Source organism: Malania oleifera, chromosome 10, assembly GCF_029873635.1.
Source record: "Malania oleifera isolate guangnan ecotype guangnan chromosome 10, ASM2987363v1, whole genome shotgun sequence".
NCBI classification, from domain to species: Eukaryota; Viridiplantae; Streptophyta; class Magnoliopsida; order Santalales; family Ximeniaceae; genus Malania; species Malania oleifera.
In genome coordinates, this window is record NC_080426.1 from 40758108 (window position 1) to 40783023 (window position 24916).

Here is a 24916-nt window from a genome sequence, read left to right on the forward strand (position 1 = left end):
ATAGGCATGTAGTGCACGTTACACATTCATATTAAAAAATAAAATAAAATAATTTTTTCCAATTAATTTTTAAAAAGTATATGTAAAAGATTTGACACGAATTCACACTTCCCTAGTCTTCCCTAGTTATTAGCAACTTTTAAAACACATATATGATAACTGTATTCTCTTATTTAATTTTCAACATAAAAGCATTTTAGGTATGAACGATATGCACATTATGTGTTTGCATTTGGTAACATAAATTTCAAATTTGAATTTGTGTAATTTGTACTAAATTCAACAAGTAATTTATAGTCTCTAATATAAAAAAAGTAAAATTTATTTTTTGGTATAATTTTTAATACTTCCAAAATACCCCTATAACTATGCATGAAAATTATAAAAATTCCTATAACTACCCATGAATATATAAAGACACTCCTATAACTATTTATAAATATTTTAAAAATTCCTACAATTATTCATAAATATCATAAAATAATATATTTTTAAAATATATTTATTTATTAATTTATTTTATGATAATTATCAGTAAAAAATTGATGAAGCACGCACATGCAACACCAAATTTAAATTTAAACAAAAACATTATTATTGTGTTTGAGAGTATTGATTTCAAAATTTGAATTTAGATTTAAATAAATTTAGATAATTTTTAATATAATTTTGTACTTTATTTTAATAACTTCAAATTCAAAACTTTTCCAAACATTTCTTTTTTGGTTTGATTTAAAATGTTACTAAGCTGTCACTAATACGCTTTAATACACTGTGTTGATGTCCACAGAGAGAAATAGATAAGAGCTCTCGCAGAGGGCTACTGAAGGCCAAAAAAATTACACGCATGGTTGCAAGATTAGGATGTGTTAATCTGCTGTCTCGATTCTGGATTCTTATCTTCTTCTTCTTCTTCTTCTTCTACTCCCTTGGATGGGTGGATTCTTGTCAATTTTCAATTTCTCATGAGATAGGAAGAGGAAAGAATCAGTAGTTCGGAGAACAGATGGGAAAAGGAGCCGTTCTTAGAAAGGCTGCTGGTCCCTTCAATCTCATCATCAGAGGACAGGAGTCCATCCCCTCATCATCATCATCAGCTCCTTCTGATCTTTCATTTCCCATCTCCAATTCCATCATTAAACCATCTTCTGGTGCTTCTCATTCCTTCTGCCATGGCGAAACATGTAGAAAACAGGATTCAATGGTGAGGGAAGATAAAAGAGCAGCTGGGTCTTGCCGCGATTCTAATTTTGGGACTGTTCCGTCTCAAATTGAGGTCAAAAATGCGATTTCTGCTCTTCAGGAGTAAGTAGTCATTTCAATGAAATTTGATTATTTGGACGCTCTTCTTTGCGTTTCTGATTATAATTTCTACCAGAGAGTTGCCAAGCACGTAAGCGATGTTTTTGTTATCCTATGCTTTGATGCTTAGATGCGTATAGAAAGTGAATTTTGATTATGGCATATGCATGTTTGAAACATAGAAATGAAATGTTGCTACACAGAAATACGTTCTCCATTGCCTCCACCAAACAGTGTGCAATCGGATTCTATAAAAAATCTTCTCCACGTTACAATGAAGCTTGTATGTCACAGGTTGAAAAATAATCCAAGTATCCTTTTTTAATAGGCCTTTCTAGATTTTAGATTTTAATCTGCAGAATACTAGCATTCATAGAGTATTTAGAATGAATGTTGAGAGATACAGAGAGTCCAGAACACGAGTGGAAAAGATTAAGAAAACATGTATTTTATAATTACCTGATAGGAACTGAACACTTTTTCTTGAATTTCTTGTGTCAATATGAGTTTCTTGTCTCAAAAGGGATCTTCCCCTTATCATCTCCTTAGAAGAAGTGGTTTGAAGGCAAAAATCTTGGGCCCTTTGGTTGAAGGAGGGGTATAAAAATACCAGTTTCTTCCCTTGTGCAGCTAATGCGCCTTGTAGATTTAATATGATAACAAGAGTAGGAGTGGAAGAAGAGAAGTTGTTGAATGAGGGGGAAATAAAGAGTCACATTTGCAACTTTTTTAATACCTTGTACATGGAACCAGAGTCTTGGAGACCTGTTCAAAAACCTGAGACTCTCCACAGTCTGATGGCTTGAGAGGCCTTTTGAGGAAGAGGAAATTATTTGAGCCCTTAAGAGTTGCAATGGGGTTAAAGCACCTGGTATGGATGGCTTTAATATGGCTTTCTTCCAAAGTTACTCGGATTTTCTCAAGTAGGACATCATTGGGGTTTCGAAGATTTCCATAGAATCAGCAATTTTGTGTCTAGTATCAATTCAACCATTGCCTCCTTCATTCCTAAGAAACCGGGGCTTGCAACATGGAAGATTTTGGCCCGATCAGCTTGGTGGCATACAAAATCCTGTCCGGAGTCCTGGCAACGAGGCTTAAACATGCAATCTCAGTAGTTGTTGGTGAGCACCAACACACTTCCATTGATGGTAGGCAAATCATGGGTGCTGCTCTGACTTTCAAAAGGAGCAGTTTGCAAGCTGGATATGGAGAAGGTTTTTGACCACTTTAACTTGAGTTTTCTGCTGTACGTTCTTAGAAGAATGGTTTTTGGGGAGTCTTGGTGCAAATTGATCTGACAGTGTATGTCAACACCATCTTTTTTAGTTCCGGTTAATGGCTGCCCTACTGATTTCTTCAGATAGTCTTGTGGTCCAAGCCAAGGTGATCCCCTTCCCCCCTTCTGTTCATCATGGTCATGGAAGTGCCAAGTCTTATGATAACTAATGGAAATGAAGGCAGCCTTCTAAAAGGTATTAGCATTGGAAGGGACAATGATTCAATGAAAATCACCCACCTCCTTTTTGCAGACGACACTATCTTTTTTTTATGAGGATGAGCCAGAGCAAATTCTTAATCTTAGATGCATCCTCCTTGGCTTTGAAGCGGTTCCAGGCTTAAAAGTGAATCTGTGCAAAAGTGAAAATCATTTGATTGGGGGATTGGCAGTCATCGTCCTTTACTTGTAGGTATCCTTGGCTGAAAACTTGGTGCCTTTCATGTCACCTATCTTGGCCTCCCTTTGGGAGCAAAGTTTAAGGACAAGGGTATTTGGGATCCCACTGTTGACAGCCCGAAAAGAAACTCGCTAGTTGGAAGAGAAACTTTTTGTTAAAATGTGGCATACTCACTCTCACTAAAAGTTCTCTGTCCAAATTGCCGGTTTACTTCATGTCTCTTTTCTCTATTCCTAGTGCAGTGGCCAAGAGATTAAAGGGCATCCAAAAAAGATTCCATTGGGGGAACACTGGTAATGTTTTCAAATATTATCTTGTTTAATGGGTAGTGGTTAAACAGCCTTTACAAAAGGGTGGCCCTGGCCTTAGATCCCTTATTGTCTTTAATAATGCCCTTTCGTGGAAACGGCTTTGCAGATTCATGACTAAGAAAAATCACCTCTAGAGTGATGGCATTGCTGTCATGTATGGTCTCTATCATAATGGTTGGACTCCTAAAGTTTCAAAAGAAGCACATGGTACAGGTGTTTGGAGATATATTAGAAGAGAATGTGAGAATTTCTTCTGTCTTGTCTATTTCCTTGTGGGGAACAGATCGAGCTGATGTTTCTTTTGGAATGATATTTGTTGTGGTAATCCACAACTCAGCTCCTCCTTCCCTTCCATTTTCAGACCTGCAAGTGACAAAGATGCCCTTATTAGCCAACACTTGGAGTTCACCAGTCAAGGGATTGTTTGGGATATTCCTGTCAATAGAAATGCTTTTAATTGGGAACTTGATATTTTTACAGATTTGTTTCAGCTGTCTCTATAAGTCTCATTGTTAGGCCAATTCCAATAAACCCAAATGGGTTTTGAGGAAATATGGGAACTTGACTGTCAACTCTTTCTATAATCACCTTAGTTCTTTGGCTGGAAGCAGCACTATCTTCCCTTGGAAGTTGAGGAAAACGGCAGCCCCTTCAAAGGTTGCTGTTTTTACTTGGGAAGCTACTCTTGGAAAAATCCCTACTATAGACAATCCTTAGAAAAAACCCTCCATTAATAGATGCTTTTTATGCTTGGAGCAGGAGGAAACAGTTGATCATGTACTCCTGCATTGTTCCTGGACCAAGAAATTATGGAACTTAACCATCTCCATTGTAAATCAGAAATGGATCACTGCAGCTACAGTGGGAGGTGAACTGTGGGCTTGGAATGGGACCAGATCTAATAAGAAAGGGAGAAGCTCTCTTTCCCTCATTCCTCTTGCTATTTTTCAGGCCATGTGGAGAGCAAGGAATAGAAAAGCCTTTCAAGGAAATATCTCTTCTATTCAGCATGTCATGGACCATTGGATTGCTATGATCTCTAGTTGGCATTCTGGGCTAGTTGAAAGGGACCCCTTTGTAATCTTTGATTTTCTTGACACTTTTCTGTAAGGGATGTTTCTCTCCCTTTTGTTTCTTTGTGCTTGGGTGGCATTTCCTTGATGCCTTGTTTAATATAATTTCTCTTTGCTAATAGGAAAAATATATTTTTTGTTATTATTAGAGGTTATATATGTCTTTTAGTATTTTTATTATTGAGTGTGTTAGTATGTTAATTAGTGAGAGTTAGTAAGGGTATTATTGCCATTAGAATGTATTTCAATTTGTATTATAAATAGAGGGAGAGACCTATCTTCAAGTTATGTAATTCATTTTTAATAATCTTAACATGGTATCAGAGCATGATCCTATCTAAACCCTGGAAAACACCATTCCCACGGCTGTTCTTCCCTAATCCACCTCCATCCTATACTAAATCACAAAACCAACCATATATCCATAATCAGACCCCCCAACGACCCACCCCACAAAACCCCATTGCTGGAGGGTCCCCTATGCCCCCCACACACGGGCCAAATGCCGGCAGGGCTGATCCCATGCACTGGTGTGTGAGAGCAGTTCTAGCCACTTTTTTCTTTTTATTCTTCCGCCATGCTCCGATTCCTTCTTTAGACTATATTATCAAGCTGTTAGGCCAATTTTATGCTGAAAAATTCAACCTTTTTATTCCAAGTATTTTGTTAAATTCTGTTCAGGGTTTGTGAAGGCTTCCTTGTGACAGCGTTCCTATGTTTAGTTGTGAGGCTGTGGCAGTGCTATATCCATTGGTGAGTTGTTCACCTTGTCCATGATTGCGTTGATGCTTCACATGGTTTGTGATTGTTTCGATTATTGATTGTTCTTCTTGTTTTTGGTGTGGTTGATTCTTGTGAGTGCTATGGAAGCTCTATATCCATCGGTGAGTTGTTCACCTCTTCCGTCATTGTGTCAGTGCTTCACATTGTTTGTGATTGTTCCAATTAGTTTTGATTGTTCTTCTTGTTTTTGGTGTGATTGCTGATTTGTGAGTGTTAGGATGGAATCCATGAATCCCAAAAAAATATTTCCTACATCGTTGCCACAAACAATGACTCAAAAGTTGGATGGAAAGAACTTTATTCAATGGTCTAAAGCTGTTCGGATTTATTTAGTAGGATTAGGGAAATTTGACCGCTTGCTCCAATCTGAGCCTTCTGATGAGAAGAGAAAAAACCAGTGGGTTCAGGAAGATGCCTTGATTGTTCCCCTTTTATGGAATTCGATGGAGCCATAGATTGCATGAATGTGTATGCATATAGATACGTGCAAGGAGATTTGAGATTATGCCAAACTTCTTTACTATAGTAACATTACACGTATGTATGATTTATCCCAAGAGTATTTTTGTTACAACAAGGAGATAGGAGCATTGCAGATTATTTTGGAGAGATGAAGCGTATTCATGAGGAGCTAATGTTTATTCTCGTGTCCTTCGTGCTTCCTTTAGCTTGCATTCTCCCGTTCTTTCATCTGGCTCTAAGAGGACAACCTTTTCTACATAAAATGATTCTAGTGCTTTACCAAACAATTGCAAAAGTTATCGCAGTGGTTCAAGTAGTTGTTATGGTAGAGACGGATGAGGCAGAGGTACTCCTTGCAAGTGCACTCATTGTGGACAGAATTATCATAGTATTGAGTAGTGTTGGGATCTTCACGGCAGACCTTCACTTGTTGCCAATGCAGCCACCATTGACTTCACACCTTTGGGGGCAGCTAATGTAGCCACCACCGATTTCACGCCTTTGGGGGCAGCCAATGCAGCCATCACCGACTCCTCACCTTTGGGGTTGAGTGGGGGGCAAGCATACTGTCTTTATGTTAAAGGAAGAGTATTCCAAGTTCTAGCAGTATCAAGCATCATAACAAGCTTCTCTTCCCATTGCATCTCTTGCCCAATTAGGTAAGCACATAGTATGCCTGTCATTTAGTACTTCTCGTTTTAGTCCTTAGGTCATAGACTCAGCTGCCACTGATCATATCATACGTATCCCTAGCTTTTTCTCTACTTTACAATATCCTGCAAATTTACCTTGTGTTACTTTTGCTCATGGATCCACTATTGCAGTAAAGGGGATTGGGACTGTAAATCCCACTTCTTTTATTTCTCATCCTTTGGTTTTATATATTTCCAAATTTCCCTTCAATTTTATATTTTTTAGAAAAATTTCTAAATCCATGAATTGTTCAATGGCATTCTTCTCTGATTCAGTGGTTATTCAGGATCGAAGACGAAAAAGGCGATTGGCAGAGGGTGTGAAGCTGGTGGACTCTATCACTTTGAGCCACTATCTCCTTCTATCGCCTACACTATTGCTGCCACACCTTTCCAAATTCATTGTTGCTTGGGCCATCCTTCATTGGAAAATTTAAAATGCCTTGTTCCTAGTTTGAGTTCTCTGTCTAGTCTCGATTGTAATCTTGTTAGTTGGGAAAGAGCCCCGAACACATCTTAGCACTACCAATCGTCTTCCCCGAATCCAAGACCTGAAATTCACACATATTTGGGAAAAATTTAGTAACACAATTGAGATCCTGAGTGAGTTTACTAATAGACAGTAAATTGCAATCCAAATTTGGCACTAATAGAATTGAGTTGAGTGTTAAGTTCTCTGAAATTTTAACAGAACCTGTACCAGCCACCTTTGAGAGTGAACCATTTGCCATCCAAACTGTAAAATTTTCATAAGAGGGACTATAAGTAGAATCTTTTTTTTCTATCTCTGGTCATATGGTCCGATGCTCCTGAGTTTATAATCCATGGACCTAGCTTCTCCTTTTTAACATTAAGAGCAGTTAAAAAATTACCTTTGTGTGCCAAAGAATCGGTACCAACCACAGTAGTAGGGGTTGCTGAAGATTGGTTGAACATTTTCTACAATAATTCTAGTTGCTCCTTGCTTGGTTGGGCTGCAGCTCCTAAGAGAGAATCATCCTTTCCCTTTCCGCATATAAACATCATCACGGAATGGGACCATTGGAGATAGTTATTCCCATTAAGTTTGTAGGCTGCTATCTGAATTACTACTGTTGCTTGAGGCCATGGCTTCTTGATTGGTGGTGACGTCTGAGACCGATGAAGTGGAGTCGCATCTCTCGATGGCCATACCGTATTTGGTCATATGGGAAGATTAGGGTTCAGAGGATGCTCTGATACCATGTTGATATGTGGAAGAGAAAACTAAATATTCCACTCACTTATGAAAAAGATTACATCCCCTTTAAATAGATGATAATTCTAATCTAATTACTAGGTATATTTACAACCTACTAAAAATAGAATATCCAATTTAAAATGAAAAGCAGTATAATAAGAAAGACTATCTACAGAGTTGGGTAACATGCTACCCAAATCCCTTAGGATTGTGGAACCAAAAATAGCTAACAAATCACTGATTTGTTAGCTGTAAATCTCCTAAAGATCAGCCTCTGATAAAGGCTGACAGATATCTAATAATTTTACAGTTATGAGAAAATTTCTAAATTCTTCGAGGACAAGTCATCGAGACGCAGTAATTCGCATCTTAAGATATCTCAAAGGTGCACTTGGGAGAGGTCGTTTACATCGTGATCAAGGTCACACTTATATCCATGGATGTACAGATGCAGATTGGGTTGGATCGCCTTCCAATCAGAGATCCACCACTAGGTACTTTATCTTGGTTGGTACTAATTTGGTTTCTTGGAAAAGTAAGAAACAAATTGTGGTGCAAGGTCAAGTGTTGAATAAGAATATAAAGCTATGGCTCACACTACCTGTGAACTTGTCTCAATTGGGTTTTCCGCATTCTCAGCCTATGAAGTTGATGTGTGATAATCAAGATGCTTTTCATATTGCCTTCAACCCGGTCTTTCATGAGCAGACGGAGCACATTGAAGTTGATTGCCACTTTGTTTGGGAAAAACTTGTGCAGAAGCTTATACATGCAACTTGCTAATTTGTTTACCAAAGCTTAGATTCATTTGTAACATGGTAGGAGCTTATGACATTTATGCTCTAGTTTGAGGGGGAGTGTTAGAGGTTATATATGTCTTTTAGTATTATTATTATTATTGAGTGTGTTAGTATGTTAATTAGTGTGTGTTAGTAAGAGTATTATTGTCACTAGAATGTATTTAGGTTGTATTATAAATAGAGGGAGAGGACTATGTTCAAGTTAGGTAATTCATTTTTAATCAAATATTAATAGTTAATAACATATAAGAGGGCATTTTATGTTATTAACTATTAAGATTTGATTAAAAATGAATGACCAAATCTATTGAGGGCTATGAATAAATTTGGGGTTTTTGTTAAAAAAGAGGGCAGACCAGGAGCTGAATGTAAGTCTCCAGGAAAATGCTACTTCGTTCTTTATTTTGCTTTCTTCTTCTTTTCTTCTCCTCCTTTCCTCCATCTCTAACTTTACAACACAAATTAAACTAAATACTGACAATAAACCATTGAACACAACAACATCTTGATCCAATTGTTCTGAATTAGTCTCCAACAAGGGTCTACATCAAGCCCCCAAAATTTGAAAAAAATTTGACCTCGAATTTCGCAATTGTGGAGGATCAAAAGTAAGAAGTGAAGAACATGGACTCTTTGAAAGTCAACGTGCGAATGATACAGAAACCTTGTCTCTTGGTAGCAACAAAGAAAGAAAGAGTTGAGTTGAGAATTGACATCAATGAATGCCTTAGAAATGACAAGCTCAACTGTTAGAAGAATTTGGATGTCTTCAAACACATGCATTTCTTTGCTTGTAGTCTTTAGGTTAAGTAATATTGTCAAATTATTGGTCTAGGTTGGTTGGAAGAGTAGGCTTCAAAATAATCTTCTTATCATTCTAGTGAAAGACGTATGTGTTGTGATGTCCCTGAAGTACACCCAAATCATCCAATGAAGGAGAACCAATAGAGTAGATGGCCAATATTCATGGGTATGATATCACACCAAACATCATCAAAATAGCTACCCATTCGGATGGGAGTTGCACATCTTTGACGAAGGTGCATATGAGTGACCTAAAATAGCTCATTGGGTAGAGTTCTAGATGAAGGTGCATAAAGTGACCCATTTCTAGAAACCATCCTCATAGTATATCTTCCATCAATGATGATTTTGCAAACAATTGAGATAGGTATGAAATGGTTTGATAGTGTGTGTAGAGTATGACAAAAGGCATTCCTTCCTCCAGTAGTTTGTCATCATGTTGCTGGATTTATACACACACAAACACACGCGCGCGCGCGCGCGCACACACCGCAGCTATAAATCACCAAATGCCCTTAACAAAATTTGCCCACATTTCTCAATCTACCCATGCAAAACCTTAAACTTGACAAGTGTCTTCAATTCACATCTCATGCATATATGAAACAAATTCACTTACCTTATCAGTGTTTTAAAAGGCGAAGGCGTAAGAAGAGGCTTTTTACCCTCCCGAGGCGTAACCATTGAGGTGTAAGTATAATGGAAAAAGAATAAAAATATAATTTTTAGGTATTAAAAATAAGCCATAAGTTTTCAAAAAGAAGAGAAAAAGCCAAATTACAAATTTCTCCAGCCTGTTAAGGGGCTGTTTGTAGACGCCTGAAACTTCTCCAGCCTTGAAACTTTCATAAGAAAATGAGAATAATTTTTAATATTCATTTAGTCAACTCTTGGTTGTTAGTAAAAATAATATGGTCAGACCCGTCGGACAGAGACTTCGAGAGGGAGAGGGAGAGGGAGAGGGAGCTTCGAGCAGAGGCTTGGAGCTTCGAGCAGAGCGTTCGTCGAGGCGCAAGAGAGAGTAGAGGCTTCGAGCTTCGAGCAAAGGATTCGTCGAGGCGCAAGAGAGAGCAGAGGTTTTGAGCTTCGAGCAGAGGGTTCGTCGAGAGAGAGCAGAGGCTTCAAGCTTCGAGCAGAGGGTTTGTCGAGGCGTAAGAGAGAGCAGAGGCTTCGAGCTTCGAGCGGAGGGTTCGTCGAGAGAGAGCAGAGGCTTCAAGCTTCGAGCAGAGGGTTTGTCGAGGCGTAAGAGAGAGCAGAGGCTTCGAGCTTCGTGCGGAGGGTTCGTCGAGAGAGAGCAGAGGCTTCGAAAGAGAGCAGAGGCTTCGCCGAGCTTCGTCGAGTCTTCAAAAGAGAGAGCAGAGGTTTCGAGAGAGAGTATAGGCTTCGTCGAGCTTCGTCCAGGCTTCGAAGAGAGAGCGAAGGCTTCGGCGACAGAGCCAGAGGAGAAGAAAGCTTCATGGGAGAGAGAGAGGGAGGATAAGAGTTTTTTCCCGTTTTATTATTAAAAAGAAATAAAATATTAAATAATACACTTATTAGGAAAAAATTTTTAACTGATGCTCAAGTTATCTCGCATTTGGTGTTGCGAGATTTAAAGGCTTAGCGAGTGAGAAGCTGAAACATGGGATGGTAGCAGAACAAATCTCGCAGCAGCGAGATTTAAAGGCTCAACGAGTGAGAAGCTGACGCGTGCCAGAGCAAAGCGTCCTTATTTTTTTATTTTTTTTTTCTCAAATAAAATCTTTTTGAAAAGGTACCATTAAAAAAATGTCAAAAAATTATGAAACACTAAAATTAGATTCAAAAATAAAAATAAAAAATAAAATCAGTATTTTAAATAATATTTATAAAATTAATACAAGTTAAAATTTTGGTCGAATAAATGCTCATTTTTATCCTTGAATAAAAAAATAATCCTTAATATAACCCAAAAGATAAAAAATAAAATTTTTAATAGAATATAAATTATTTAATTTCAAAACTTGCTTTTTAATTAGTGATATAGGAACAATCTTATTGTACATGCACATTGACAAATGGTAAATATAATTTTTAGATGACTTTTTTTTTTTTTCAAATAACATATATATAGATAATCTTTTGTATTAAATTTAATTCCAACTTAATTAATAAAAAAATTTATTGATAAAAGAGATATTTTTAAGATTTAACGTTTAAGATTTAACATATATCATATATTAAAATTATTAATTTATATTTAATTATTAATTAATTAGTAATTCGGGTAATTCAATTAACCAAATTAAAGACTCCCCATACTTGAACTGAAAATCGAATACTCGAAATTATCTAAATCTAGAACCGAACCAAACCGATCGAACTCGATCGATCAATTCAGTTAAACCCGAATTATGCTCACCCCTAACCAAGATTCAATTTTACAATAAATAAATAAATAAATAAATCCCCCTTTTATCATCACTTCTTATTATTATTATTATTATTTTTTTCTTTCATATATGTAAATTAACATGTATAGAAAACACGCACACAGACATATATATATAAATATAAAATAACCCATCAATGATGAATACAAATAAAAAAAAATCTAAATGTTGTATTACTATTTTTTTTAGATCAGAAAATTAAACTCATTTCATTTACTCTAATGGAACAACCTACTTATAGATTACCAACTAAACAAAACTATTAATTCTATAATCAAAGGTTCATTTTATAGATTTAAAAAATATTTTTAGATTTTTAAAAATGATTATCTATATATAAATTATTTGAAAAAAAAAGTCATTTAAAAATTATATTTACTATTTGTCAATGTGCATGTACAATAAGATTGTTCCTATATCACTAATTAAAAAGTAAGTTTTGAAATTAAATAATTTATATTCTATTAAAAATTTTATTTTTTATCTTTTGGGTTATATTAAGGATTATTTTTTTATTCAAGGACAAAAATGAGCATTTATTCGATTAAAATTTTAACTTGTATTAATTTTATAAATATTATTTAAAATACTGATTTTATTTTTTTATTTTTATTTTTGAATCTAGTTTTAGTGTTCCATAATTTTTTGACATTTTTTTTTCTTCTTTCTATATATATATAGTTAATGTTAGCTTTTTAGAAGGATTTTATTTGAGAAAAAGAAAAAGAAAGGAAAATAAGAACGCTTAAATCTCGCAGCATGATGCTGCGAATTTTTTGACATTTTTTTTTCTTCTTTCTATATATATATATATATAATATGTTAATGTTAGCTTTTTGGAAGGATTTTATTTGAGAAAAAGAAAAAGAAAGGAAAATAAGGACGCTTAAATCTCGCAGCATGATGCTGCGAGATTTGCTCTGCCACGCATCAGCTTCTCACTCTCTAGGCCTTTAAATCTTGCAGCTTGGTGCTGCGAGATTTGCTCTGCCACTGTGCCGCGCATAAGCTTCTTACTCGTTAAGCCTTTAAATCTCGTAGCACCAAGCTACGAGATTATGTGAACATCAGTTTGAGAAATTTTTTCCTAATAAGAATATTATTTAATATTTTATTCTTTTTAATAATAAAACGGGAAAGAACTCGGGGGGATAAGGTTTCAGTGCTTTGGGTTCTGGACTTACGAATACCCAAAGGCGTACGCCTTGCATATGAGGTGTAAAAAAGCTTGGTTTTTTGGCTGAGGCGTACGCTTTATTGGATTTACGCCTTTACACATACGCCTTGAGGCGTTTTTGTCCCAAAACGCACTGAGGCTCGAAAACGCCTTTCAAAACAAGCACCTTATGTTTAGGAGCATGATTTCAAGCCATGGATTTAGGTTTGTGTAGATTCGAACAAAACATAGTATAAAATTGTATTGAATTTCTTTCAAGTCCACAATAATCCAAATCCAAGGGCCAAAATCTAGGCTCCCAAACACTAGGTCTGTATTTGGTTTTATTTGGTTTAATTTTTGTCCAACCAATGACCGAACTGAACAGATTGGCTCTAAAATTCGTGGGCCAAAACTGAACCGGCACCGACGGTTTATTAAAAAATAAGAACTGATATTAACCGGTTCAGTTCGGTTTCTTTTTGGTTTTTACTGAATCTTTGAACCATTAAAGCCCATTGGCCAACCCATATTACATTACTAATAATGATAGGTCATTCACATAGCTTTTAATTGTCCACTAATGGACTGGAGGCTCTGTGGAGCATGCTTTCTACATCAAAGCCCTAGGAAGGGCTTGAGGGAGCAGGAGAATATTTACAAGAGATGATGGGTCATCAGTTTTTCATTGTGGTTTATTTTTTATTTTTTTATTTTTTATTTTTTAAAGAAGGACGGCACCTCCATTTATTTATTGATAAACCCTCACTTTTGGCAGAGGAATACCGTAGTTACAAGACAATCAAAGGGAGAAACAAAAGACAAAACTTTAAAGGTCTTCCAAATAACAACACCAACATCCAGTTAAAACAGAATTACAAGTCCAATCAAAATAAAATAAAATAAGGACCTACAAAACAAATATCACGCAACAAAACAAACAAAAGATAAACAACATAAAGCATAGACTAAAACTAACAGGAAATCAGCTAAACATATCTCATATAAGCCGTATCCATCTTTTCCAATTTATACAACCCATTGAAAACTTTAGGGAGTTGACTATATTTGTAAACAAACTATTTTTCCCCCTAACACCTTGACGAGCCAAGACATCTATCACTTTATTTCCTTTTCTATACTAATGCTTTATCGAAAAGTCTACTCCCTTCAATAAATCAATCAGCTGCTCCCAAAAATCCCATAAATACCACAAGGAGCACCTACTTGATCTTATACAATTTACAACAATATTCGAATCATATTTAATATCAATACTAGTATGACTCAAATGTTTGTAAATCTTACCAGTTTTTCATTGTGGTTGATGTGAACAACAGCAACAAGTCCCAAGTCCAAAGCTCCAACACCAAAGCAGCTGACAGCCTGGCAGTTCATTCTTCACACTCTTCTCAATCAAAGCTTCACCCTCCTTTGTCCCACATCCAAAAAGAGAAAGATGTGGGAGCCTCCCATCTTTATATAAAATCCCTACCCCCTCCTTGTTCTGTTACTCCACATCTGCCACTCCTCGAAACACCATACCACCTTTACATGCAAATTATTTAACTTATTGAATTTTATTAAATAAATTCAAACTTACGAATAAAAATAAAATAATAATATATTAAAATAAAAATATGAAAATTTATCATCCGGTTATTTGTTTTTTTTGGTTTGGTTAACTTGTAAAACAGAAACCAAAACTGGAGACCTTTTTTTTTTTTATATATAATTACAAACTGAAACTGTAAACTGGAACTGAAAAACCAAACCGAAATGTTAAAACAATTTGGTTTTGGTCTGGGTATTGCCGGGTATTGGTTTTTCAGTAATTTTTATACACCTATACCAAACACTACCTTAGAAAACTCTCGAAATGCAGCAAAATTTGAGTCTGGATGCTGGCAACAGTGATTGAACCTTCAAAGTGTGTATGAAACTAAACAACTTTTTATTTGAACAACTTCACAAAATTTGCAATTTTTTTGGGAAAAATTCAAAAAATTGCAGATTTTACGCTTTTGGAAGTTGCAGAGGGGAAAGACTGCCCACAAGCAGATTGCCAGTGCATGGGGTGCATGAGTTGCTGATGGTGATTGTCCGACAATGAAATTAATGGTGAAGGTAGATTAGGGGATGGTGATTGCAATGTAGGTCGTGGCGTGATGAGAAAAGCACAGGAACTTAGGGTGAGACTTTGTGGTTAAATGACATGAATTTTCTGTCTCCAATGGTAGTGGTGGTGTTGTGAAATTATATTTGGAAAGTGGCCTACAAAATGAAGGGCAGTGTGAAAATTTGGGGTTTTTTTTTTTTGTTTTCCTAATTTAACATTTTGGGTGTAATAAGAAAAACTTCGTGAGTGGTGTGAAATAGATGGGTGTTGATCAAGGGAAAGAAAGAACTTGTCATGGTGATCAGAGTTTGTGATTGAAGTTTTGGAAGAGAAGATTATGTTGGTTCAAAGGAAATAGAAAGAAGAAGAGAGATGGAATGAGGCCAGAGTATTTGAAGAAGATGAGAAGGTGGATCTATGTGGCTTTGATACCAAATGATGTGGAACAGTGTAAAGGAATTACAGTCAAGAGAGAATTTGGGAAAGATGGAGGTGAAAAGGAGGAGGAAGGAGATACAATTGGGGGAAACTCACATTAAACTTCTCTATTCAAATTCATAAAAAATTAAACTCTTACATGATTTTCACACACTATTTGCAGGAAAGCCTAAATTACATGAAAATACACAAACCCTTAAGATTACATAAAATTACAAAAAACCCCTAAAACACATTTATATTACAACAAATCGTCAAATACACATAAATTACATAATCCTGTTATGTTTTAAACCAATGTTTTAAAAGGCGAAGGCGTAAGGCGAGGCGTAAGGCGAGGCGCTTTAACCCTTAAAAGGCGAGGCATAAACCTTAAGGCGTTCGGACATAAGCCTTTTGAGAATTTGTTTTTTAAAATAAAAATTTATTAAATAAATTTTATATATTTAAAATAAAGTAAAAATTAAGAAAATCACAAATATAATGTAGAGAAGAAAAACTAGATGTACTTCACTAAATACTTGTTGACCATTCAAAAATTGCTAACTTGAATACATGACATAAATCATAACAAGAGAAAGCTACACAATTACAAAGTTCAAACTATTTTCATGACGTAAGATACAAGTCCAGTTATTTTGGAAAGGTTGAGGTTCAAGAGTTTTAGAAATAAACTCATATTATGACATTCCTTTTGCACAAACATGTTAAAATTTTTTAAAATTTTCTAACCAATTCTAACTTGAGAATCACACACCCAAAATGCGTAAGCCTCAACTAAAAGGCGTAAAAGGCGTGCTTTTTGTAAAAATGCATAAGCATCAGCATGTAATGCGTTAGCCTTTTTGGAATTTGGTATTTTAGATTGAGCCTCAAGGCGTTTTAAGCATGTCTTGCCTTGAGGCTCTCGATTGAGCCTTTTAAAACACTGTTTTAAACTAAACATACTCAATAAACTAATTAACTAAGCACAATAGTACATTGATCCAATTCTTCTAAACCAAGGAGGGCCTACGCATTGTCAGACTTCTTGCTCTACATCACATTCTTTTGAGGGTTCTCTTTTTGTGGTACATAAAGGTCCAACTGAGACATTTAGCAAGCATATTTCTTCCATGCGATGTTACTATCTCACTTGCTGGCCCTCCAAAGATAACCGCTATATCCCTTGCAATGGTATCTTCTGATTCAGTTGCAATGGTAATTCTATTGCTTTCTTCAACACCCATCTCCTTTTTTCTTTTAAATATTTATTTTTTTGAATTTGGAGAGGTGGCCCTGTTGGATCAAGGTCTTGGTCTCATTCTTTAAACAGATAAACTCTTTAAGTGTCATGTTTGTGATCACCACAGTGATAACTATACTTTGTTTGGTTCGGTTTATGTGCAGGGTCTTTGTCTTTTATTGGTCTTGGCCAGGGACATTATTCTCCCCTTTTATCTACATTTAAACATGAGGGCAAGTCGCATGTAATGGAGTGTAATGATACTTAGGCTGAAGTCCATGTCCAGAGTTGAGTCGAGTCGGAATGTTTCTGGGCATCTCTTTTTCCCTTCCTATGGGGTATTTCTTAATTTCTTTCCTCTTCAACTCAGTTCTATCCTTTAGGGCATTCATTATTTCGATCAAATTTATATATTTATATGCCAGCAACCCACCCATGTTAGTTGGTGGTCTCTTACCTAGTGAAACTAAGAACTCTCTGGTTGCTGTCCTGTGGTTAGAGCTGCTACAACTACTGCATGGTCAAGTTCTTTACCTTGAAAGTAGCATTCATGAACTCGTGCATGATGTTCTTGAGGGACTCTCTTTCCTTTGCTCCATGTTCATCAAATGTGCCGACATATTTGCTATTTTTTGGCTACTAACAAAGTGTCATGTGCGAATTGCTTCTCCATATCTTTGAAGGAATCAATAGACTGTGCCTTCAATCATTGGTAACATGACTTTGCTGCCCCTTGTAGGGTAGTTGTGAAGGTCGTGGACATGATTTCTTCTGAGGTTCCTTGAAGCTGCATAAAAACAGATTAGGTTATCCACTGGTTAGTTATGCACTTGTATTTGTCTAGGGTTAGTATCTTCAATTTTGGAGGAAGTAGTTTTTCCACCACTACCTTTGTTAATGGTGACTCCAAAGTTCAAACTCCATAACCATAAGGACCTATCCTCCATTGTTTCTTGCTTCTGAACTTCCGTAGTTCATCATCTGCTCAAAGCAATCATCATTTCTCTTAATCTTTTCTTTAAATGCTGAAGGACTGTTTATGCTGGTGGTGGTGCTAATGAAATCTTCTTCCATCATGATTTCTGTCTCCTTTCTTTCAAGAGCATAAGGTATTGGAATATTCTTCCTTGGCTTTGGAGTAGGTTTTTCTCCCCATGTGATTGACACTGATTTTTTGGTTGTCTCAATAGATGAATCCTTCTTCAACAGGAGGATTCCTCTGAACTAGAGCTTAAGTTGCTGCTGGAAAGTCATGAAGTGCTCCATGGATCATTGAGTGAGATTCTTCAACCTGTTGGAGGAATTCCTTTGGTGGAGGCAAATTTTCTCCCTTTGAGACTACGAGCAGTTGACATGATCTGAAGATAATGTAACTAGGACTTTCCCATACCTGGCATGCCAATCTGTTTTTGCCTCTTTTTGTTGTATTACGTGTGTATGAATCTGCAAAACATGAAAAGAGCTTGGGAGGACCCAAACTTGTCTTTTGGGAATAGCTCCGACACCTGAGTTGGAGAATTGATAGGGTGTAACTGTGGTATGGATGTGCATGCTATTCTTGATTTGTTGACTTCCTGAATTGTAAGTGATTTGCCCTTGGGTTGGAAACCCTTTGTGTCTTCTAATGTTAATACATCTGATAAAAAAAAAAAAGATATGGAACACTTACATGCTTTATTTTTTCTTTCTTAAAAAATATTTTATATAGTACAGGATGACACAAAGGTTGTGAAGTTTGTTTGCAAATTTTCAACCTGTTGATGCATTATGAACTTAGTGAATTTATGCTAGAAAATTTGCATGCAAACTGTTGTGCTCCGTGAGCATAACTTGTTCTAGTATCCTCCTGAATGATTTAAAAGTCAGCAGGCCTTGGCCATCAATTTTTATAATGCTGAGCAAGATCTGTGCAGGGTTTGCCAAATTTATTACTTGCTGGTTCTTTTCTTCTGCCTCATTTTTCACTCTGCGCATGCAGATTAACTACTGTTTCAGGTATGAATGCATCTGATCAAAATGCCATTGCAGCCAGAATTATACATGAGACTTCTTCACCAGGATCAGGGTTAAATTGGGTCCAGTCATTGTTGTTCTTTTGTGATCCAAGAATACTGCAGTCTCATGGATATCGGAGAATTTGTGATGCTTTCCGTTTACTACGAGCAGAGCCATCTGTTCAGGTGCTCGATTGATACCAAATGGTTTCTTTTGTTACTTTGCTTTTGCTCCAAAAATGCCCATGGTTCAGTTCTTATTTGAACCTTGTGGTTCCATATTAAATCACTCTTTCTAAACAAGAGGACCTTTTTCTGGTTATATTCATTTTCTAGAGGAGTCTATTTTTGCTTCGTTTTTTTTTATCTCACTTGCCTCGAAATATCTTGCCTGTTTATTGCTATAAAATACATTTCCCATCATTTTAAATAATTTACACTGTAAATAGAGACTCTGAAGGTAGAAGTTTGATTACTTTGATCTTAAACTAAAACAGGAACATCTTTTTCCGAATCTAAAGTAATTTAATTTCCATATAGAAAATGGTTGTTTCACTCTCAACGGATAAAGCTGTGTGGGATGCCATAATGAACAACAAAGCAGTTCAAGAGCTCCGAGTTTCACACTCTGCAGGTTTAGAAACCAAATCAGTTTATTTGTGCTGTTTTATTACATATTTATGTTTGATTAGGCTCTTACAAAGTAGATTTGAATAGTATTTACATTGTAGTTGAATATTTGGTTTCTTGATTGAGTATTGCTAGTGAGACACATTTTGTTATAACCTGCATAATGAGGACATAGAATAGATGTCAATATATGCTATAATTAGAAATATCCAATCTGGTTCTCAAAATTTAACTGAAAACTATTGTGGTCATGCTCATAACCACTATTTCTTGTGTTTACTTGAAATTATGACATGGCTGACATAGTTGGTCTTTGTTGCATTGAATTTGTGGTGAATATCTTCCTACCATTGATGGCCATTTCTATTATTCGGCTTGGATGATATAATATCTTAAATATAACTGAAATAGAATAGTTGGATAGAGAATTTTTTTGTGGAGGATGTTTCATAGAAATCATAGATTATGTTAGAATTTGAGAAAGGTCCATCCATCAATAGCCTAGACGTAGTTCACATCTGCTGTGGCTTCTTTTTGCTAAGGAGTGAACCAAGGAAATGGTTGCAGAATTGTTTATTAGAGTCATGTTTCAGACCTCAGATAATGGATGCATGTTGAAGTAGTTTGGAAATAAATTATGAACATTATTTGTGGGAGGTTAGGTGCAATGATAAGGTTGTTGCCATGTGACCTGGGAGGTCATGGGTTCGAGGCGTGGAAACAGTCTTTTGCAAAAATGCAAGATAAGGCTGCGTACTATAAACCCATTGTGGTCCGCCCCTTCTCTAGACCCCGCATACGCGGGAGCATTGTGCACCAGGCTGCCCTTTTTTTTTTAATATTATTTGTGGGAGGTAATTTCCATATATTTTCATTGGTTAAAAAAGACAACACTAGATCAAAAATTACAATGTTAAGGAGTGCTTAATTTAATTTCCAGAACATTCACAGCCAGTATAGGCTTGCAGGGGATACATTATGATTCTATTAGCTTTGGATCTACAAGATGGGACTCCGTATGTGGTTGCTTGGTGGAAAGGTCTTGCATTTTGCACTATATTATTAGCATGTCTTAACACGTTTTCTCCCTAATGTTATCTCATCACTTAATATCTATTATGTTGTTCATTGTGGCTGAAGAGGAAAGGCCTCAAAGCTCCAACGAAGAACCAGGCTTCTCTACATACATCTTGAGTTGGATTTTGCACTTGACTAAGGCAACAGTTATGGAGCTGATTGAGAAATTCAAATCACTCGTGAATGAGATATTTCAACCTCCAGATAGTGAGAAGCATACTGCAGAAACCAAGGATACATTGGAGGAAAAGCTTAGATCATCTGTGCTCCTCTCTGTCGTGATCCTCCTGATTGTGGTTGTGACTCGGTTCCAAAGAATCTGATTGTTATATTACAATACAGGTGCTCACACTCCCCATTTGATTGACATAAAAATAAATGTGCCTAATGTGATCATTGCCATTTAGCTTTCAGGATCAGCTAGTGAATCTTTGCATATATTTAGTAAATTCAACTTGTGTATTTTCAAAACTTTCAATGATCCTAACATGCTTTTGTTTATGAATAATGCTAATAATAGCATGAAGATACTCTTGATTGTTGCATGAAGATACTCTTGATCCCCAAGAAGAACTAACAAAAATTCACTTCTTTTGCTTTTCAATAACAAACATACATTTACAAGATCATAGTTCTAAATGTCTTCAAGTTGCTTGCCTAATTTATTACTAGTCAGCCCATTACTAATATAACTCGAACTTAAAATGAAAAAAATTGTAAAAATAAAACACATTAGTCTTTACACTATTGGCGTTTCAGGAAGGATAAGATGTGTGCAGTGATTTCACCTCTAACTCTTTACCTTAAATTAACTCAAGTCATTCCTTTTAGATTGAAAATCAAGCTGAAAAGGGAAAGAAACATTTAAAAAATATGTAAAAAGAAATTAAAGAAAAAAGAAAGAAATTAAGAAAATGCTATCTTATTTATTACTTTCATTAAACAATGTCTGACTTCCACAATGCAAATGTTTTAACTAACAGGATAAAGTACTAAAACAACCATTGGATGACTAAAGTTAAGTATATTATCATACTGTCTCTGTGATTATAGCCTTTTTATTTTGTTTTGGAGGGCATTCTACATTTTTCCCTCACTGTAATCACCCATCTATTTCCTCGGGGTCAAACGAGATGGGGATACTCTGTTCGCTTCTGAAGAAATTCCCAGGATCAGCTTTGCTTTTCACTTGCACCAATCTCTTGAAATTGTTATTGAAATATTTCAAACCCCAAATGCTTGCCTGTTCGTAGCTTGTATTGTCTTTGTTATTAGTTCCCAAGTCAAGGTCCCTATAGTTGAAATAAGCAGCTCTTGGAGCCCTTGAAACGTAGGGAGCCATGTACCTATAAAGCTTCCTAATCCAACCAATATGGCTCTTAGAAGCTGCATTGCTTTCTTCTGGCCACATGACCAAGTACTGCATCTGGTATATGTTCCCTGCTCTGTGCGGGAAAGGAATTTTTGACGCCGGAATCTCTCCCATTTTTCCACCAAATGGAACCAGCAAAACCTCGGCCGCTGCTCCCTGCAGCTGGAAAAGCCTCTCCCACACCCCTTCTAACACCTTTTCAGGAATGGGTTTTCTAACATAGTCTGATTTGGTCTTGGAAAATCCCTTTGACAAGGGAGTCCTTCGGAGCAAAAACTCAATGGTTTCTCCACTTGGGATTTCCAGAAAGTATGGGAGTCTTGCGACATAGAGGGTGGATTCGATCCAGCTCATTTCAATGCAGTCTTTTTTCGCCAAACCAAGCTCAGGGAAGCCCTTTTGCATTAGGGAAAGGAGCTTGTCTGCCCTCCCAAGGAAAAAGCAAGTAAATATAGCTTGCATTGTAGGCTTCTTTTCTTGATCTTGGATTGTTCTTACTACGACTCTGAGGAATATGTCTTTGTGAAGCTTGTCTGTGATGTATTGCCACTGATGCACTAGACTGGTTGCATTTTGATCTAAGGTCTTGTTGAGGGTGAACACAGTCACAGTTTTTGGGACGTATACTAGTTTTATTTTCCAGGCAAGAATGACTCCAAAACTAGCTCCTCCACCCCCTCTAATGGCCCAAAAAAGATCCTCCCCCATTGTTTCTCTGTCCATTATTCTGCCATCAACATCGATCATGCGGGCATCAATCACGTTATCTGCAGCAAGGCCATATTTGCGCAGCATCATTCCGTAGCCTCCTCCGCTGAAGTGTCCACCAATGCCCACAGTAGGGCAGATGCCTGCTGGAAAGCCAAGAGTTTTAATTTTTTTAGCAATTTTGTAGTAAAGCTCTCCAATGGTTGCACCAGCTTGAATCCATGCTGTTTTGTCTTTTGTGTTGATACTGATAGATCGAAGATTTGCAACATCAATGATGACAAATGGGACATGAGCCACGTAGGAAAGGCCCTCAAAGTCATGACCTCCACTTCTAACTCTAATCTGCATGCCATACTTCTTGGAACAAAAGATGGTTGCTTGGATGTGGGACTCATGTAAAGGGGTAACAATGACCAAGGGTTTTGGCGTGGTGGGTGTTGCAAATCGCAAGTTTTCTATGGAGAACTGCAGGATTGATGTGTATGAAGAGTTGTTTGGGGTGTAAATAACTTTGGATATTGAAGTGGAGTTGCTGGAATGATAGAGACATTGGAGAAATTTGTGTTGAGTTTTTGATGAAGTTGTCCGCGAAGTTGATGAGAGGAGAAGAACAAAAATTAGGGATAGCAATGAGGAGTTTGGAGTCCTCATTTCCTTTTGGTAGTTGTGGGTATGAAGGAATAAGAGAGACTATATTTATAGTTAATTGTGGGTTGCTTTTGCTTGATTTGAGAGTCTGAGACCGTGTCCATGCATGATTATTTTATTTACTCCACATCTTGTTTTAAGGATGTGTAAAGCATTTGGAGTTCCTTTGAGCCGTAGTTAATAAGATGCAATTATCCTCCAAGCACAAAGATAGGAACTTAAAATCTCAAATATTTTGCTTAATAAGAAATCAGGTTGACATCTTGAGATTAATTTAACTTCTGGGTAAAAGACACTAACCTTTCTTAAGGTTTGACTAAAAGGTAGGGACCTTCCTTGAGGTTTCAAAAATACCATTGACCACTCCTAAGATTTCAAGAATTTCAGGGATCTTCTCTGCGGTTTTCTAGAAAAACACAAACCTTTTCTTATATTTTACAAAAAGATAAGTTTTTTAAGGGAATATTTGTGCCTTTTTGTTAAACCTTAGGGGAGGTCCTTAGAAATCTTGAAACTTTAGATGAGGTCTCTAGAATTTTTGAAACCTTAGTAGAGGTCTGTGTCTTTTATCTTTAGCTTTTTACATTGAATCATTTCCAGCAAGCCACTAAATTTTACATCATTTGTGAAGATATTTTTTCATATTCTTTTTGGTGGCACCTTTGCTTGGACAATGCTTTCAAAAGATGAGAATCATGACACCATTCAAATGACCTCAAAAAATACCAACAACCTAACAACATGTTCAATTTGTATAGGCACGAAAGGGTACATTCAGAATTATATCGGTTTAAAGTCTCAACAAAGTCTCCCAAAGGGATCTTGGAAGCTAGTCTCAACATAGTAATCCAAAAGAGATTGTAACTCTCATTTCCTTTAGAAAATGGGAAGGTGAACCATTATCAAAAACCCAATTCCTTGTAATAAATTTCTTTCCATAAAATAAAGTTTTCCAATACCTAGTGGTCAAAATATGTATTAATATCCAAATTTTTAATAAGTTTTGAAATTTCAAAAAATTCAAGTTAGTTTGTGAGACCTTACGGGTACGTGGTGCGTCTGAGGCGGACCGCATTTACATCCTATAGGAGAGACAGAATGTGATTATTATAGTGACCACTGGATATGATTATTATTGATGAATAATGCCATAAACATATCCTTTGTCCGTGCTAAATCGTGATGTCCTAAACACAGAGAAGGTGCACGTACGAACCCCAGAAAACAGACATGCATATATGGTATCTGTCAATCCCCTTTCCTAGAATTGCTTGAGATTCAATGGTCTAAAAAAGCGACGATAAACAATGGATGCTTACATATTGCTTCTCCCTTTGCTGTCAAGCTGTGCTTCGCTGTGCGCAAGATGGGTGCAACGTCCAAAAACAAGTTCACATGCCCATCCCTAGTGCCTCAAGTTGACATTTAAAACTTGGGAATTAACATTGAAAACTTGTTCATGTTAATTCCTCCTTCTTCTGAGTTCCATTTATTTATTTATATATTTTTTTTGGGGGATTGAAGATGATGGGCCAATCTTATCTGAAACTTCCACATTGTGATCATCCCAATTTGTGCATCAAATGGTCGCAAGTTGTAAAGAAAATAATCATTTATTTTGGCCAGTCAAACTGGTCATCTCAGAATATGATCCAATATCCATTGTCAACGATGAAGTCTTCCAAATGCCTTAATTCTTAATTTCTAAGTTCATGGCACCAGCACATGGGATGACTTGACTAGCAATAGTTATAGCCCTTTATTTTATTTTATTTTTTGGTGGGGGCCATTCTACATTCCAGTTCCCGAGTTTTAACCATAAATAAATTTTGGATTAAATTATATGGAAGTTGATGATACATGGATTCCTCCTCCCTCCTTCCTTTTGTCAAACTTTCAAAGATGAACATGTTTGAATCTGATATGTGGTACAATTTTATGGAAATCTAAATGATGTGACAATATATGATGATTATGTTAATAGAATACAAAACACTTTTTTTTTTTTAT

The 24916-nt window shown here is 36.3% G+C and overlaps 2 protein-coding genes across 2 annotated transcripts; one reads left to right on the forward strand and one right to left on the reverse strand.

Moving 5' to 3' along the window:
- The first annotated feature begins 761 nt into the window (after positions 1–761).
- Positions 762–20720, forward strand: LOC131165976 (uncharacterized). Its single transcript, XM_058124170.1, has 4 exons — positions 762–1305; positions 18453–18654; positions 19009–19102; positions 20239–20720. Exons 1-4 carry the CDS (start codon positions 1007–1009, stop codon positions 20496–20498), a joined length of 855 nt encoding a protein of 284 aa, XP_057980153.1. The 5' UTR covers positions 762–1006; the 3' UTR covers positions 20499–20720.
- Positions 20721–21277: 557 nt separating this feature from the next.
- Positions 21278–22930, reverse strand: LOC131166637 (tetrahydroberberine oxidase-like). The gene has a single exon (XM_058125219.1). The coding sequence runs from the start codon at positions 22907–22909 to the stop codon at positions 21278–21280; it is 1632 nt and encodes a 543-aa protein (XP_057981202.1). The 5' UTR covers positions 22910–22930.
- Between the last annotated feature and the right edge of the window lie 1986 nt (positions 22931–24916).

Excerpts from the sequence above, each read along its gene's own strand:
- LOC131165976 (XM_058124170.1), top strand. The coding sequence starts at position 1,007 with ATGGGAAAAGGAGCCGTTCTTAGAAAGGCTGCTGGTCCCTTCAATCTC. Across the intron at positions 18,655-19,008 it reads GAGCAGAGCCATCTGTTCAG|AAAATGGTTGTTTCACTCTC; the intron begins GTGCTCGATTGA and ends ATTTCCATATAG. Across the intron at positions 19,103-20,238 it reads CCGAGTTTCACACTCTGCAG|AGGAAAGGCCTCAAAGCTCC; the intron begins GTTTAGAAACCA and ends TTGTGGCTGAAG.
- LOC131166637 (XM_058125219.1), bottom strand. The coding sequence starts at position 22,909 with ATGAGGACTCCAAACTCCTCATTGCTATCCCTAATTTTTGTTCTTCTC.